This window comes from Eumetopias jubatus, unplaced genomic scaffold (assembly GCF_037043125.1).
Source record: "Eumetopias jubatus isolate StellerSeaLion01/CBP00866 unplaced genomic scaffold, mEumJub1_p1.0 scaffold_17, whole genome shotgun sequence".
Classification (NCBI taxonomy): Eukaryota; Metazoa; Chordata; class Mammalia; order Carnivora; family Otariidae; genus Eumetopias; species Eumetopias jubatus.
Window position 1 is genome coordinate 1495294 of NW_028274823.1, and position 14046 is coordinate 1509339.

The window sequence follows — 14046 nt, forward strand, 5'->3', positions numbered from 1 at the left end:
CGGCCCCAGGACTCTTGAATGCTGTGGAGGTTAATTTCATGCATGTCCTTGATGGGCCACCGGTGCTGACATTATCCTGGGTGTGTCTGTGAGGTGCTTCTGGATGAGGTCAGCACCTGAATCCGCAGGCTGAGTAAAGCAGACTGCCGCCCCCCACCCCTGTGCAGGTGGGCCTCATCCAATCAGGCGAAGGCCTGACTAGAACAAAAGGGCTGTGGCTAAGAGGGACACCTGCTGCCTGACTGAGCTGGGACAGCGACCTTTTCCCGCCCTCAGGCTTGGGCTGCAACATGGGCTCTCCTTGGACAGGAATTCACGGCATCGGCTCTCCTGGGTCTCAGACCCGTGGACTCAGGCTGCCTTGGCACCCGAGGCCCTCCTGGGTCCGCAGCCTGCCGAACGCAGGTCTCTGGACTTCTCGGCCTCCGTAACTGTGTGAGCCAGGTGGTCACAATAATCCCTTCTCCAAGAGAGGCTGATGGAGAGAGACATGGACACATCCCGCCGGTTCTGCGGCTCCAGGAACCCTGACCAGGACAACGCATTACCCGCTAACTCCCACACCTTGAGGAGGCCGAGGTGGACAGCGGTCACCTCACCTGGGGTGGCCGCGTGACTCAGGGCAGCAGCAGGACCCGAACCCAGGCCTGCTGGCTCCGAAGCCGCCGCCATATTCCCTGCTGGCGGCTTGCCCCGAACCCCACGCAGATGGTCGCGGCAGGCATGGCTGGCGAGACCACAGACGCTGCTGGAAAGGGGCCAGGAGGCCACTAAATCCCAGAGCGCGTCACAGGATCACTTTAGGAAAATCAAACCAAAGAAGGTGTCGCCCGCAGCCAAGATGGAAAATGGTCTGCTCGCAGCCCAACCCCAGGAGGGGTCAATAGTGCCTGTGCAGGCTCCTCCGGGCTGGAAACTTAGCAGTTCTCAAGGTGGGGCCCACACCCCGTGGCCTCAGCACCTGCCGGACCGCCCAAAGAGCAGACTCGGGGCCGGCCCCTCCCCGGAACGAGGCTCTCCCGGCGTGCGCCACGGCCGGGGGCATTTTGGTGGACTTGAGCTCCTGCCTCTTCTCCTGTTGGCCTCCCTCTGCCGGGGCTGACGGGGACCCCGGCCCCGCTGACCCCCGAGGCCCTTGGCAGTCAGGCAAGCCAGACCAGCTGGCCTGGAGAGGAACGGATGCCGAGCCAGCAGGGATGGATGCTGGGACCAGAGTGGAGACGGGCCGTGAGCCACGCTGGACAGGACACCCCCTTATCTCGGTTGTCGAGGCACTGGCCTGGGACTATTTCTCATCACCCCCCGCCAAGCTTGGCCTACCCTAGGTGTATGGAAGTGGTCCCGAAGCTCGTGGGAGGGGGAGGCAGGGCAGGGAGCACCGCAGTGGGTCCACTGGCTACAGGGCTGAAACCACAGAGGAACCCTGGCAGGTGGGGGGTCCTGGCCTCAGCCATGTCCAGACCATCCCGGTCTCCCTCACAGGCCGGGCAAGGCCAGAGGCTCCAGAGGCTCCCACCAGGCCACCCCCTGTCTGTCCACACTGGCTGTGTTTCTCAGATGAAACCTCCAAAGGTAAGCAAGGCCCCTCGCCTCGCAGGACCAACCTCCCACAGTCCCCAGGACCCTGAGCCCCAGCCCAGTGCCCTGGAGGTGAAGTCTGGCCATGGAGGGGCATGCTGGACAGTGGGCCCACGCCTGTCCAAGCCCCTGGCAGCCTCCACTGAGCTCCCTCCTCCAGAGAGCCAGAGCATCAGCAAGGAGCCAGCAGGGCAGGGGTGCCCCTGGGCAGGGGTGGGGGGCCTGGAGCAGACCAAGCCAAAGGGAGCACTGAGCACGAGAGAGGCCATACCCGAGCCACCCATCCAGATGAGAATGGGAGGCGAGGTGGGTGTTAGGGGGCAGGAGGTGGGGCCCCTGTGCAGCCAGCCAAAGGAGACAGCAAGGAGAAAGGGGCCCATGCAGGCTGGCCAGCGGAGGCTGCTCCCCTGCTGGAAACAAGTATAGGCTGGCTTGGGAGGCGAGCTTCAGGGCAGTGATCTCTGATCTCCCCCAACACTTGCCATCGTAGGGGAGGCATCCCAGCAGGCTGTGTGCGGCCCCACAGCTGGGCAGGTGGGCACCAGTCCCTTAGCAGCAAGCCCACCGCCCACTCTGCTTCTCACCCGCTAAGCCCCTCGTGGCCTCGGCACCTCTATGACTCCTGAGGCCCGGCGCAGAGGGGCCCCACCAGCTGCATCAGCGCTGTGTGTCCTGGTCCTGAAGCCCAGAGCGCCAACGGGGTGTGGCCAGCTGGCGCCACGGCAGGCTGGGCCCTTGCTGACCCGAGGGCGGTACACCCATAGCCCAAGCCACTGAGTGCTCAGCAGCACCCAGGACATGTGCCTGCAGCCCTGGAGGTCAGGGGACACCAAGTGCAGGGGGACAAGGCGCCACAGTCCCCCAGTGCCGGGCTTCGGCCAGTGGGGAGAGTGGGGCCTGTCCTGTCTGTGGCCCCCCATAAGCCTCTACCCCTGCTTCTCAAGGGAACCACTCCAGTGGGAGGCTATACCTGGGGGTCATGGTGGGGTGTAATTCCAAAGGTGGGGACAGGGCAGGAGGCTTCCAGTGCTGTGTTCAGGGTGCAGGGACCGGCCAAGGCTGGCACTGACAGCACCACCCGCCTTCCAACCACCTGAGCACGTGGGCCCTCCCAGATCCACATCAGCCCAGAAGTCACCAGGGCCATGCCCTCCAGCTACGGCCGGAGAGCGCCGAGAAGCCAGCCCAGTCCCACTTGCCCATTGTCCTCACACATGGACCGCACAAAGTCCACATGCACAGTCCCCCTGGTTGGTGTGGGTATAGAAGCCACTGCCCGGGCTCCTAGGTCTCTGCCTGACCACACACACGCCCAACTGCACAGATGTACACACACACCCCACACAGCCCACAGACACTGCACACAGTGGGTACACTGCACGCACACAGGGCACAGGCTCACACCTGTGCACAAACTTCCTGCCTCGTTCTGCATCGGTTCTCGGTTTTGTTTCCAATCAAGGTTATAAGCCCCTGCTCCCACAGCCCTGGAAGGGGACATCCACCTACCCTGACACCGACCTCTCTAATAATGGCATCTGTTATTAATGGCCTCATGGTCATTCCAGTGAAAAGATCCATTTGCTTTCACTGAGATGGTAACGTTCTGGATGACTAGACAGCTGGCCGCAGGCCATGAGCCGATGACTGGGAAGAATGGACGAGACGACAGAGCAGGGGGAAGGGAAACCGCTGGCTGCAAGCCAGCTCTTCAATCTTCGGTCTGCCTGAGATTGTGAGCGAATCTAGTAATGTCAGAGAAAACCTTACACAACAAGGTAAAAACAGGGGATTCTGAGCAAAGAACAAAAATAAATTGGTCTGAACTCAACATGAACCAGAAGAGAATTTGGCAGTGCGTCCTCAGGCTGAGCATTTGGATTCCGATGACCCAGCATCTTGACTCCTAGGTGGACACCCAGAAGAATCTCCCACATCAGTGAGCTTCACAAAAGCAAGCCCCAAGCGTCCAGCAGGAAGTCCCAGGAAGAAGTCATAAACACCGACAAATAGGCACCCGCCAATCACTAGTGAATCTTAGCACGAGGATAATAAGTGCAAAATGTGTCCAAAATTACAGAAAGCATGATGCCTCCCTTTATAATGACTTACAAGACAATAAAAATTCTATCTTTTAGAAACACAGGTGTCTGGTACAAAGCTCAGCATAGGGGTGCTGCTCCACGGCCCAGACGGCAGTTACCTCATGGGAAGGGGGCAGGGGATGAAACCAGTCTGTGGTTAGAAGTCAGTGTACCCACAGATGTTACAAAGAACAGACTACCTGCTGGACCATTCCAGGACCAGTGGCAAGAGTGTGGCGTGAGCCAGCTTGGGACTAGCACAATTCTGCACACCAGCAGTGACCTTCAACCTAGCTCATTCTGACACACAAATGTGGCCACACTGTGGCTTCACATGTGGGAGGTTGCACAGGCTTGTCACCTGCCATCGAACAGGTACATGTCTGACCGTGGGCTCTGATTTCCACCTGGGGTAGAAGTCCGGGCTGACAAAGCTCCCTGGCAGGTGCTGAGGCAGGGCCCTTTGGTGCCTAGTACTAGTCTGAGGGGCTCTACCACCTCGGCAGGTGCCCTGTCCCTGCTCCCAAGACAGACAGGCAGCACCTGAGGACAGTGACCCTCTGAACTCAGCCACCACCCCCCCAGAACAAAAAGTCTCAAAGAGCTAGTTGCTTACACTTGGATGAACCTTCTATGAGGAAACATAAACATCCTACCTTTTGCTCTATAGATAAACAAACGAGCAAATTTGAAGAAGAAAATGTCATTGGGTTATCATGGAAGAATTATAGCTATAGACAGATATTTTTAAATGCAATTTCCTGTTCTATACGCACACAATGGTCATTAACTATGGATGGACTGTGGAAGAGAGCAGCTTCTCCCTGCATTTCAAGACCAACCACGTGGCCATCATTTGTGGCCCACCTGGGATGCCGCATGGCACACGCGATCCGCGACCAGGCTTGGAGGCCTGCAGCTGCCAGCAGGCAGCCGTAAATCTGGGTCTGCTGACAGTTAATGTCACACATGTCGGGCCTGCAGACCTGGAGTGGGGCAGGTGTGGCCCTGAAATCTGGCCTCAGCCCCAGGAACCAGTGGGGACCAGGCTGAGGGGCACGGCCAGCACGGGGGGGCACCAGCAGGCAGTGGCCCTGTCCCCCGGAGCTGGGGAGGATACTCCAGCCAGGCCGGGACTTGGACCAGCCAAGCAGACAGATTTTAACCAAAAGGGGAAGAGCTCTTCACAAAGGGGTGGACAGAGCAAGGGATGGATGACTGCAGGCAAAACATGTGCTTTGACCCAGACCATGCCCCGTGTGTCAAAATGGACTCGGAACCAGTCTTGGATATAAGTGCCAGACATCAAGCCGTGTGATTCTAGAAGGAAACATGGGAGAACACACTTGTGATTTGAATCAAGCAAAGTTTTCTTAGGTCGAACATTAAGGGGTTGGGTGGGGGTGAGGTGGCTGCAGGGTGTGGGTGGGGTGAATGCAGGGGTGACTGTAGGGGTGGGGTGATGGCAGGGGTGGGGTGACCACAGGGGTAGGGGTGGGGTGACCACAGGGGTGACTGCAGGGTGAGGGTGGGGTGGCTGCAGGGGTGGGGGTGGGATGATTGTGGGGGTGGAGTGACTGCAGGGGTGGGGGTGGAGTGATCACAGGGGTGACTGCAGGGGCGGGGGTGGGGTGAGTGCAAGGATGACTGCAGGGGGCACAAGACAGAGTTGAGGCTGGTGGCACTGTCTTGTATCAGCACTGTGGTGGGCACACGCATGTGCCAAAGCCCAGAGAACTGTCCAGCATGGACAATGAACCTTACTGAGTGTAAATAAAACAAAAGTCAGTATGTGGGGAAGTGGAACAGGAACGCAAGCTGAGACAAATGGAGAGCACAGCCACACTGGAGAGGTGGGGAAGGAGAGAGCTGAGCTAAGTCTGGAAATACTGTTGGAAAACAGTAATTGTCTGGATGCCACAGGCTGTAAAGGACTGTGCACAGCGTCAGTCACCCTAGTTGGCAGATGTTTCCCACAGGGTGTATGGTAAGCAACTGTGAAGCTGCTCCATGTGTACACTGGGGCTGAGCATGTGAGGACATGCAGTGTATAAAGTGGGAGCCAAAGAAAGGAATTACAGATAATAGTGGGGGGGCTGGAATGGAACTTGACTTGTTGGCCTGGAATTGGAGGTATCATTATGAACTCACAGTTTATAACAGACGAATAATAGATGATCAGTCGATAGATAGATGGATAGATAGACGAATAGACAAATGGATGGATGGATAGAAGATAGACAGATGGATGGATGGATGATGGACAGATGGATGGATGGATGGACAGATTGGACAGATGGATGGATGGATGAGTAGATGATGGACGGATGGATAGAAGATGGACAGATGGATGGATAGATGGTGGACAGATGGATGGATGGACAGATGGATGGATGGATGGATGGATGGATGGATGAGTAGATGATGGACGGATGGATAGAAGATGGACAGATGGATGGATAGATGGTGGACAGATGGATGGATGGACAGATGGATGGATGGATGGATGAATGGACAGATGGATGATAGATGGATGGACGGATGGATGGATGGATGATGGATAGATGCTGGATGGATGGATGGACGGAGGGATAGATGATGAACGGATGGATGGATGGACAGATGATGGATGGATGGACGGATGGATAGATGATGGAGTGATGGACGGATGGACAGATGATGGATGGATGGATGGACAGATGATGGATGGATGGACGGATGGATAGATGATGGATGGATGGATGGATAGATAGATGATAGATAGATGGACGGATGGATGGATGATAGATGGATGGATGCAGAAATACGCACAGGTATGTGCATGAATACTCCCATGCTCCTCCCCTAGGATGGCCTAGAGATAATGCCGCTCCCCCACCCCAGGCAAGAGCACACCCAGCACCCAGCGAAGTTGGTCCCTAAACACCATCCCGCAACTGGAGGAAGGTGCTCCTTGGGGCAGGGACATTACAAGCCCATCCTGGGGTGGGAGAAAGTAGGAACGAGCTCACTCAGCAGACGGGATGTCAACGGGACACAGGAGTCATGCAAATGCATGCTCAGTGGCTCAGGCTGGAACAACCTGCCAGGAAAGTAATTAGTGATGGTGTTGGGTTGTAACCCACAGAATAAATTAAATATGCCCGAGTCTGCACTGGCATGAATAACTGGATAAAGAAAGGAATGGAAGGACATGGGTGGGTTTTCTTCAGAGAATGGAATAAAACAGCAGCGATGGGGGCCCAGGAAATCCCGTTAGGGCCCCACAGTCACCACGGCCGCAGGAAGGCTGCTGCACAGGCACCAACCTCAGTGCGCAGAAGCAGGACATCTGTGGCCTCAGGGGCCCCTCCCCATGTATTTACTAGTTAGGACACCGGGGAGCGCAGAGCCCGGCAGGTGCTGCCGTCACCGGTGATAGAATGCACGGATGCGCTCTCACTCGCGCGGCGCCTGGGGCTGCCCCGGCCATCAGAGAAAGAGCTAAGCCCAGGGCCACCACACACGGGACATCAGGCTGTCAGAGCTCCTGTTTCTGCCATGTGATCGGCCAACCTGGTGCCACTGTTTCAGACACTTTTTCCTACTTTGGCGAGTGTTCGAGAACGCTCTCCCTCACCCCTGGGCGGCTGGGCGGAGGGGAGGCGTGCTTCCCTCTGGGCTCCATGCCTGCACACCCCTAGGGGTGCCTGACCCCCACGAGGGGTCTGCTGTGCAGTGTGTCTGGTGCTGCCGCCGCTCCCCACCAGCCCTGAGCTGAGGCTGCCCCACTGTGAGCATCCTGGGAGCCCTGTCCAGGCTCCAAGGCCACTGAGGGGCAGCCCAAAGGCTCCCCAGGGAAGCTGTGTCTGCCCAGGATCTGCTCCCTGAGTCCCTGCTTTCCTGGCCCTGGGCCCCCCAACAGGGGGGACCTGCTCACAGCTCCAGGGGCATTGAGCAGCCCTGGGTGGGGTCCCCCATCGCCAGCCTGCAGATGCAGAGGTGCAAACTGCTCAGCCTCCAGCAGCACCTCACCAGGCCCCACATAAGCACCCTCACTCAGGAGACTCTGCTGGAAATGGACGCCTCAGCCCTGGAGTGCCCCTTCTGGGCCTGATCCTCCTGCGGCCTCCTAGCCCTGGGGGGCAGGGTCAGGGGATGGGCAGGGAGAGGAGGTGAGGGGCCAGGAGGCCAAGCTCATGACTGTGCCTTGAAGGGGACGGCAGCCTGGGGCCGCGGCTTAGGAGCAGAAGGAGGATTGCTCTGCAGGGTAAAGGAGGAAGCTTCTCTTTTTCAAAGCTTCGGGGAGTGGAGGTGGGCAGGGCTGGCCAATAGACCCCACAGGGGCTGGAGCACATTAGGACAGTTCTTTACTGTGGGGAGATGAGACCACCCTCGAACCTTGAAGCACAGGGACATCCCCACAGCACATGCTCAGGGGCCTGGGGGAAGGGTCCTGGGTCTGGACCAGGAGGTCCACACAGGGTCAGCACATGAGGGCCCCTGAAGAGTCCACATAGGGATGCCCGTCAGGGAGCAGACTCTGGTCCAGGGGTGGTGGTGGGAAGTGAGCCTGGACAGACACCAAGGGCTCCCACTGCAGGGCAGGTCCCAGCAAACTGAACTTACACCTCCACGGGGACCACACTGGACTAAGCAGGATCAGATGAGGCCAGAAGGAGGTGCGTCCATGCCCCACGAGGGCCCCAAACAGCGGGGAGGGGAAATGTGGTCTCCCATGGACAGATGGGGGCACTTACCTGCTTGCCACCTGGACGTCGGGCTCCCTTCTTGTAGCTGCAGGACCACAGGTGTGTGGCTGCCCTCACATGGGCACTGCCCTTGAGGGCAAAAGACGGAGCCCTGCACTGGGCAAGGTCCAGCCCCATTCTGCTCGCCTGAAGCCCATGGCCTCTGGGCAGGGGGTGAGGGGCTGTTCCAGGTGCCCAGGGCCTCTGCAGTGCCTGGGCTCTGCGCTCCAGGAAAGCCAGGCCCCTCTCCAGTGGGTTGCGGCACTCTCTCGTCCCACCTCCCACTGTCATGCTCCTCAGTCTTGGTTCAGTTCCACCGTGTTCCTCCACGTGGTTCAGGGTGGCCTAGAAGGCGAGGTTGATGGCACGGTGCGTGCGGCCCCCACAGCAGCGCCCAAGGCAACAGAATCTTAAAACCAGGCAAAGGTGTGCTGGCCAGAGCTGCGCAGGACCCCAAGTGAGGGGGTCCTCATGGGCCACCTGAGGGGTCAGGGGAGCCGTCCTCGGAACATCCCCCACGACCCATCTGGGCTCCCCTGAATGAGGATCACCTCTGTGGTCACAGGCTTCACTGTGTCCTTTTGTGGGCTGCCTGTGTTCTTCCTGATCGGTTTATCCGAGATGTGTGTTGCGCGATTGAGGGGCCACGAGGTGGGAGTGTAGGGCTGTGGATGCTCCTGCACAGAAGCAGCTCTTTGCACCTGCTCAGCAGGGAACTTGTGCATCCCTGTCACCGGGATCGGGAGGCTGCGTCCCAAGGAGGGACCCCAGGGTCCAGCAGCCAAGACCAAGCCTCTTCCAGAGGAGCCCCAGTCAAAAACGAGTTTTAATTCTGGCTCATCAGAGTGGACAGCTGCCCGCTCAGAGGTGCTCAAAGCCCCCCTTTCTCCCTCTTCCTCGATGGGACGGGGTCCCCAGAGACCAGATCCTCTTGGGGCTTCAGGGACTGGACGGGGCATCTTGTTTTGCCGCCCAGGCACCCACTGCTCTCGGGTCCAGCTGGAGGAAAGGGGTCTGGCTCCTCTGGGGGCTGGAAGAAACAAGATTCAGGACACAGGTCAGGGAGGCTTCTCTGGAGAGGAAGGGGCTGGAGGGAGGGGGTGGGGGTGGGGTCAGGGAGAGGGAGAGGATGCCGCTGCCCCGAGGGGAGCCTCCTGCACACCCTCGGAAGGGCGCGGCATGGGCTGAGCGGGATGGCGAGGCCAGCGCTGCTGGTCCTCTCATCTTACGTCGGAAGGAAGCAGTGGTCAGGCCTTTGCATGTGGCCCTGGTCTAAAGCCTCAGTAATGGCACCACGGCTGGGCATGACTGATTTCACGCCTGTGAATGAGACTCGCGTGTCACGGAAGCCCGGGCACTTCCGGGCGAGTCTGCAGTGTAAGCCCAGCTTGTCCTCGGCGCCAGTGTTAAAGGACAAGAAACGCGAGAGGGCCGTGCTCTCCAGCGCTGCTTCCTGCCGAGGCCACAGAAGCAGGGACGCAGAGCGAGTGCGAGACGCCGGCGGGGTAGGCGCCACGAAGGGTTCCTCCGCGCTCCTCCCGGCTCAAGAGGGGCAAGCGCCCTCAAGCCCTCCGACCGACCCCTGAATCCTGGCCCTGGATTTGGATCGGCCCTCTGCACACGCCATGGGCTTCTGACAGCACGCGGGCAGCTCGAGCGCAGGGGGCCCCGCTGGCCCCTGGGGGGCGGCGCCAGCCGATGAAATACTCACCGTGTCGGGGCCAGGCGAGCTATGACCACAGAATGAACGCTAAGGAGAAAAATAAGAACAAAAATAGAAACTGAAAAGGGACGGGGAGGGCAGAGACATGGAGGGAAGAGAGAGAAAAAGAGTTTGTACAGCTCTGGCAAGAAAGGACCTGGTCGCAGACACAACAAGACGCGCCTCCAGCAGGCACGGGCGTGGACGTGGCGGGCGCGCGACCCCCGGGGCGTGAACAGTGCTGCCCGCGCACCCACACGCACGCGCGGCCGCCCGCCGCCGCTGTGGAGCTGATGCTCAGGACCCGCGCGGGCGGAGAATGAGGCTGGGGTCTTGTGGAAAGACGTTCCGAGGGCCGGGCAAACCCAGAGCCCCGACAAGGCGTCGGTCCCGGTCCCACGGTAGGTGGGAAAGAGCCAGCAGCCTGCACAGATGCCACACGGAAGCCTCCCGCGGCATTGGGAGGGCGGGGGCGGGGGGGCAGCCAACTCTGCAGCGGCATAGCCACGGGAAAGGAATTCACACCCGGCGGTTAAAATCCAAGTGTTTCATACGCACAAGGCTCTCCCGTGAAGATGCAAAGGGAAACAGACGTTTATTTGCGGGGGAGAGACCGCCGCCGCGCGGTCCTGAGGCTGGACCCTGAGCACAGCGCCCCTGCCCCTCCAGGCCTGTTCCCCATGGTCAGCGTCCACAGGGCAGCAAATTCTATTTGCAGGAACGCCTCCCTGCTTCCCACCCTGCGTGGTTCTAGGGCCCGCTCACGGGCACTCAGGGCATGACGACCACTGGGCAGATGACAGTAAAGGGTCCAGGGAAGGGGCAGGTGTTGTCACTGAGGAGCAGGGGTGGGTGGGGTGTGGCAAGCGGCCACTGGGAAGGGCCACACTCTCCTGCGGCCTCTTCCTGGGATGGAGGCTGTGCTCCCCGCGGGGCTCCCGAGCAAGCAGCAGCCTCTTGCTCTTTCCAGAAGAGACAAGGCCGGGAGGTGGCCCCACTGGCCGCTTCACTCAGCACCCAGTGGGGAGCTGGTCATTTGGCGAGATCCACCCCAAGAACCGAACATCAGTGTGACCATGGAGATATGAAAATATCCCTAAATCACAGAGAAAGAACGGCCCCCAAACTAAGCAAACACCACAGGAAGAGTGTTCCCTCTGGGCACACTCTGGGCACACTCTGGACACCTTGATTTAGGGAGGGCCTAATTGGGCTGAGTGGACAGAGCCCCGGTGACTCCATGCCTGGCAGGGCTGGGGGTCTGGGAAAAGAGCCAGCTGGTCCACCCCAGGCCCCAAACTTCCTGCACGCCAGCATCTGAGTATCCTAACCCCAAAGCAGGTGCATTAAGGCCCAGAAACCAGAGACTGGTGTTGGACAGATGACCTGCTTTCAAGAGGAAAATCTGGCCTTTCCCGAACTTGACTTTTAGACCAACCGCTTGGTGAACATGGAGGAATACCATATGTCAGCAGGACCACCAGCCCTACAAGGACCCTAGGTCGACGGCCCAGTTCCCACTGCTACAGCCAGGGAAACTGAGTCCGGGAGAGACGCAGCCCCTGTGAGGCGGCTCGGCTTCCTGTTCACCATCGCCCCACGCCCCAGAGCACACTAACTGGCACCACTCCCCATGAACAAAACAGACCCCAAAACGCGCATGTATGTTACCTTTTCCTCCAGTTCCTTTATTTGCCTCTTCTGACCTTCTATTCTTTCTTCTAACTCTTTAATTCTCTGCAATGTTAAAGGAGGAAAATCTTCACTCATCGGAGTATTTGGGAACCAAGGTGTTCGTTCATTTACGTGTTGGACAAGTCACAGAGCCACTGCCAGCCGGCACCAGGAGTGAGTGACCGGGAGCCTGGCTGTCCTCTCTCTGTGACTGCTCACCGCTCGGCATCCGTGGCCAAGCAGGATGGCAGCTTGGCTTTCCTCAGTTTCCCTGGCAGACACAGCCTTCCTCAGTCGTCTGCTCTGCTCCTCCCGCCCCTACAACTTCAGATCATAGACCGTGTGCTGGAAACCCCAGGAATCGATTCACACCCTTCCCAGACGGCACAAGCAGCAGCGTGAAGGGCCACCACAAGTCACAAAGCCGCCCCAGGGAGGACTCCCTTGCAAAGGTGATGCCATGGTTGAAGCCCTAGTGTTCACATTGGTAGACCAGGCCCATGAGATGCAAATTTGTGCATCCTCACTGGACTGGGATGCCTGGACCCTGGAAGCAGCCGAGCTCTGGCCACAGCCTGTCTAATGGGAAGGACGGGCCCACAGGTGCAGTCCTCCCAGTGACCACCCTGAATCTCGCAGCAAGTGTCCTGGCAGCCGACTGATGCTCTGATCAGACGTTACCCAAACATTCACAGTAAAGCCTGGGTCACTAATTTTTCTGACTTTGCAAGTGGAGCCTTTGTATTTGGGGTGTTCTGAGCACAGAACGCATCCATAAAGGCCCCTTCCGGGCCCCATGGGCATACACGGGAACAGAGGCTGTCTAATGCCCGGTCCCTCACCTGCTGCTAGAAGTGGACCAGCTGGATTAGCCTGAGGTCCTAAAGTGCCCAAGGTCAAGAGAAGGCCAGGGGCTGCTCCCCAGCCCACGAGCTGCCCAGACCACACCTTCACCACGTCCTTACAGTTGAAGGAGGAGACATCTTAGAGACCTTGCAGTCAGGAGACCCAAGAGAGGGCATGTGCCACCCCGAGGCTGGTCTGATGGGGCAGGTAGTGTGGCACAAGGGCCTGCCATGGGAGGGTGTGGCCACCAGAGATGTGGCTACCACGGGAGGGTGTGCCCATGGGACTCCGCGGATGAAGCACCCAGCCCCCTCTTCAGCCCCCCCCGGCTGACCCCCTATGCACCTGCTGTGCCAGCTGCAGCCCCCTCTTCAGCACCCCCTCCTGACCCCCCCAGCACACCTGCTGTGCCAGATGCAGCCCCCCTCTTCAGCACCCCCACTGACCCCCCCGTGCACCTGCTGTGCCAGCTGCAGCCCCCTCTTCAGCAGCCCCCCGCTGACCCCCGTGCACCTGCTGTGCCAGCTGCAGCCCCCTCTTCAGCCCCCCCGACCCCCCGTGCACCTGCTGTGCCAGCTGCAGCAGCTCCATGCGCTCCCGTAGGATCTGGGCATCCCGCTCCCGCAGCTCGCTCATGACCTGGCGCTTCCACTGCTCCACGGCCACCTTGAGCTTCTCACGCTCCTCCTCCGACAGGATCTCGGCCACTTTGGCCCCGGCCTCTTGCTGCAGGGCGTCGTACAGCATGGCCTCCAGCTCCAGGATGTGCTGGGGCGGGAGGGGACACGTTAGTCTGGCCTGCCGGTCAAAGGGAGCCCCGTGATCCCTTGAGGTGACAGCGCCTCCAAGCCACCCCACAGAGGGGCCTGTTTCCTCCTCGACCGGCTTACGTGACCTGTAGCATGGAAACCCAGTGCAGGAGTCGTTATGACAAGAGCATTCACTTCTACACGGGTTTTGACGTGTGCAATAAAACTTCGGAGGTAGAGTCTTAGCTCACGCTAACGTCTGGAAAACGGGTAAGCAGATATTCGGGACGAGAGTAGGGGGACAGCTCCGAGGAGCCGGAGGACTGGATGCTGAGGGAAGGCCTCTTCCTTGGCTCATGGCCTTCCTCAAACCCTGGGTTTACGAGCCCCAAAGAAGGAAGAGGGGCAGTGCTCACAGGGGTTTCTCTGATGTAAGGACAGAAGTGGGGGAGGTCCTTGACTTTCAGCCTCTCCCCGGGGAGGCCGGGCCACTCTGTGGTCCTCAGTGCCATGTGTGGTGGGTCAGTCGTGTACCCAAGAGATACGTTCAGGTCCTGATCCCTGGAGCTCATGAATGTGGCCTTATTTAGAACTAGGGTCTCTGCAGCTGTCCTCACGTTAGGATGGAATCATACTGGATGGAGAAGGCATCCAGCAATCCAGAGACTCGTGTCCTTACAAGG

At 59.1% G+C, this 14046-nt stretch overlaps 1 protein-coding gene across 20 annotated transcripts in view; it reads right to left on the reverse strand.

The window, feature by feature from the left end:
• Positions 1–9263: 9263 nt before the first annotated feature.
• JAKMIP3 (Janus kinase and microtubule interacting protein 3) overlaps positions 9264–14046 on the reverse strand; it is a 44836-nt gene continuing 40053 nt past the window's right edge. For 15 of the 20 annotated variants that reach the window (XM_088020130.1, XM_088020134.1, XM_088020131.1 and 12 more), the window contains 3 exons: positions 13179–13382; positions 11766–11831; positions 10123–10173 (listed from right to left, as the gene is read on the reverse strand). In XM_088020130.1, coding sequence (XP_087876256.1) covers positions 10123–10173; positions 11766–11831; positions 13179–13382 — 321 coding nt within the window. Of the gene's footprint in view, positions 9423–10103; positions 10174–11765; positions 11832–13178; positions 13383–14046 lie in introns of those variants that run through there. The other 5 variants (XM_088020133.1, XM_088020126.1, XM_088020122.1 and 2 more) reach the window with 3 other exon arrangements.